A 2,832-nucleotide genomic window follows, 5' to 3' on the forward strand; every position below is an offset into this window, starting at 1 on the left:
TGTGATGACGAAGGGACTGCCGACTTCCACCTTCGAGGAGTTTCGTTCCAGTCTCTGCGTCACTAGCGCCGCTTCGACTGCCGGGGCGGGGGGGGGGGGATGTTGAGTATATTGTGTGCGTATATGTTTGTGTATAGGGCCCACCTCCTGTTTCCTCTGTATAGTTGAGGTTGTGGCCCACCTCTGTACTTATATATACGTGCCTGGTGCACCGATCAATACATCGCGATTGCACAGCCCACATCTTGCCCTTCTACAGTTGGCACCCCACCTCTTCATGAACTGGCGGGAGCGTTTAGCCAGAAAATGCTAACAGTCAACCGCAGACATCACCTGATGAGATTCATCTTTGGGTACTTACATAATGTTGCATTTTTTAAGAATGTTTCGAAGTGTATTGTAATGTTTCATTCTATACCAGCAAATCCGACCTTAAACAAGTGTACTCTTATTTGTTTGTACATAATGAAACATTATGATATACACTTTGGAATGAGAAAAAATTACCACAATGAAATATGTAACACTAAGAAACAAAGCAATTTTTGTCACAACCTAGAAAGCGTGGCATGAATATCAAAGTAACAACAGATGGCGGATAAATGTACAGGATGTCCCATGCACAAACATAACTTTGGTTCCCCACCGATAAAAAGTAGAGCTAGCTACTAAAAAGGCATAGTCATCACAGCAAATTCATGTCCAAGCTACCCAGTTACAACACAGAATGGCTAGCCCCATATGTACTAGTTCAATTACAACAAAATTCATGTTTAAGAGAAATAAAAGCCAGGAAAACATACAAGGTACAACATGCCAACAAATATTCAGTACAGATGGCAGGTATCAAGACATAGAAGGCATCTAATGATCAGCATCAATCAATGTTTTCATCAGCATTGCCTTTCTCCACTGTTTCAGTTTTCCTTTGAAGTTGATCGGAGGTGGCAGCTCGGAATAGTTCACAACCATCTCTGGGGGCACTAAATAGCTTCTTCCCCCGGTATCTCGTTACCCTCCTCCACTGCCTCTGTGATCTCCTCAAGGAGCTCTTTAGAAAGAGCAGCTGGGTCTATCTCATAGCAACCCATGGGCACATCTGGAGCTTCTTCCTCGGTCATCCTGTAAAAAGGAACCTGGTGTGAAAACCGAAGCATCTCTTCTTTCATAATCCTCTTGATGGCATACCCATCCGGGTAGCGTCGAAAAACCGTTCTGAATCCAGCAACCTTGATCAATGCGGCAACAGAAATGCCGTGCTCAGCATCATAATTATCCAGAACCTCAACCAGATCATAGACTTGCATCACATTATCAGGAGTATTTCCATTCCAATCAGATGACCAGTTTTGGTACACGGCCCATATGTCGCCTTTCCGTGGATAAATGCTGATTATCCCACGAGGACCTTTATCCCATGTAATCTGGTGAGAGAATGCATTCAATGCACTGCTGGTTTCATACATGCCAATCCTGAAATCACCACACGTCTTTCTTAAATCAGAAGAAACCCAATCGAAAGACCCAAATTCATTGCTCGTCCTTGCGCCGTGGAGAAAATTTATTCCGAGCTTAAATGGTGATAAGGACAGACGTTTCTTAATGAGCACATAACAGTGAGGCATGCCATCTTTGTCACCATACGAAGCCCAAACTTGACCACTCTGAAAAGATTCCTCGGTACGATCCTTATCAAAATCATGAAAATGAGGATCAGGAACAATATATGTGGATGGGTGATCCTCTTCTTTTTCAGCATCTGTTTTTGTACCAGAATCATTCTTGTTAGTTATAATCTTCCTCAGCTTCTCAGTTAAACCACTCTTTGCTTTTTTAATCAAAAGTTTTCTCATTTCATCTTTACGAAAGGACTTGCTTAGGCTGATGTTGGTATGAGGTTGCAGTTTCCCATCGCGCCCACCACTAACATGTTGAAACTCTGAGGCTCCAGTGTTGCTAGAAGCCAGAATATTTCCACCTGCCATACATAGTGGACTCCACTGAAAATTTCTAGCACTGCTTCCATCTTGATTCTCAGTTTGTACCACATGAACAGTCTCTGTTTGCGGCATTGGTGCCTCGTTTGCTTGGAACGGCATATGGACGTTATGGTGCACTACGGATGTTTCTGATCCTACATTCTGCTTCCTTTTCCTTGCCCTGGAAGTAGCATGTTTGAAGATGGTAGTCATAGTTTCAAACTTCCTCTCCGCAGCCTCCTTTGCAACAAGGGCCGCATCCTTGTTGCACTCCATTTCACAGCACCTCAGCAAGTACAAACAGACACACCGAACGATGGATTAGGAAAAAGATATTTGACCTCAGAGCACTCCAATGCTATCCACCAATCAGCGCTGAGCACGTCACCATACAATAACCTTCAAAAGCCATAACCAAAAGGAAATAAATGTTACCTAAAATCATCACAAAATTGTAGATATAGAAACTTTTTTGTACAAAGAGAACCCTGCACAGAACTAAAAACAACCCTATCACACAATGCGCTAGGCGCCAAATCAAAGTTATAGTAGCTTATCATAAATAATCATGCCCCCATCATGACCAGAATTGTAACCGTGGATAAATCAAAATATTTCTTTACTGGAAAAGATGCAGAACACATCAAAATACGAGTGATAAAAGGCCAATTAAAGATAATAGAACTTAACATACATACATAAATACAGCCCTAAAATTACTAAATTATATCTACACAATACTCGGCCACTACCTTAGCATTCAATGGGTGGCGCGTGGAAATACGAAACATACAAGATCATCTGCAGATACATAAATTTATTATAAATAACTGTCCCAACATCACCGGAATTA

General features: G+C 41.9%; 1 protein-coding gene across 1 annotated transcript; it reads right to left on the bottom strand.

The window, feature by feature from the left end:
* Positions 1 to 983: 983 nt before the first annotated feature.
* Positions 984 to 2,255, bottom strand: LOC123177007 (uncharacterized). The gene has a single exon (XM_044590987.1). The coding sequence runs from the start codon at positions 2,253 to 2,255 to the stop codon at positions 984 to 986; it is 1,272 nt and encodes a 423-aa protein (XP_044446922.1).
* Positions 2,256 to 2,832: the final 577 nt, after the last annotated feature.

Source organism: Triticum aestivum, unplaced genomic scaffold (assembly GCF_018294505.1).
Source record: "Triticum aestivum cultivar Chinese Spring unplaced genomic scaffold, IWGSC CS RefSeq v2.1 scaffold20910, whole genome shotgun sequence".
Classification (NCBI taxonomy): domain Eukaryota; kingdom Viridiplantae; phylum Streptophyta; class Magnoliopsida; order Poales; family Poaceae; genus Triticum; species Triticum aestivum.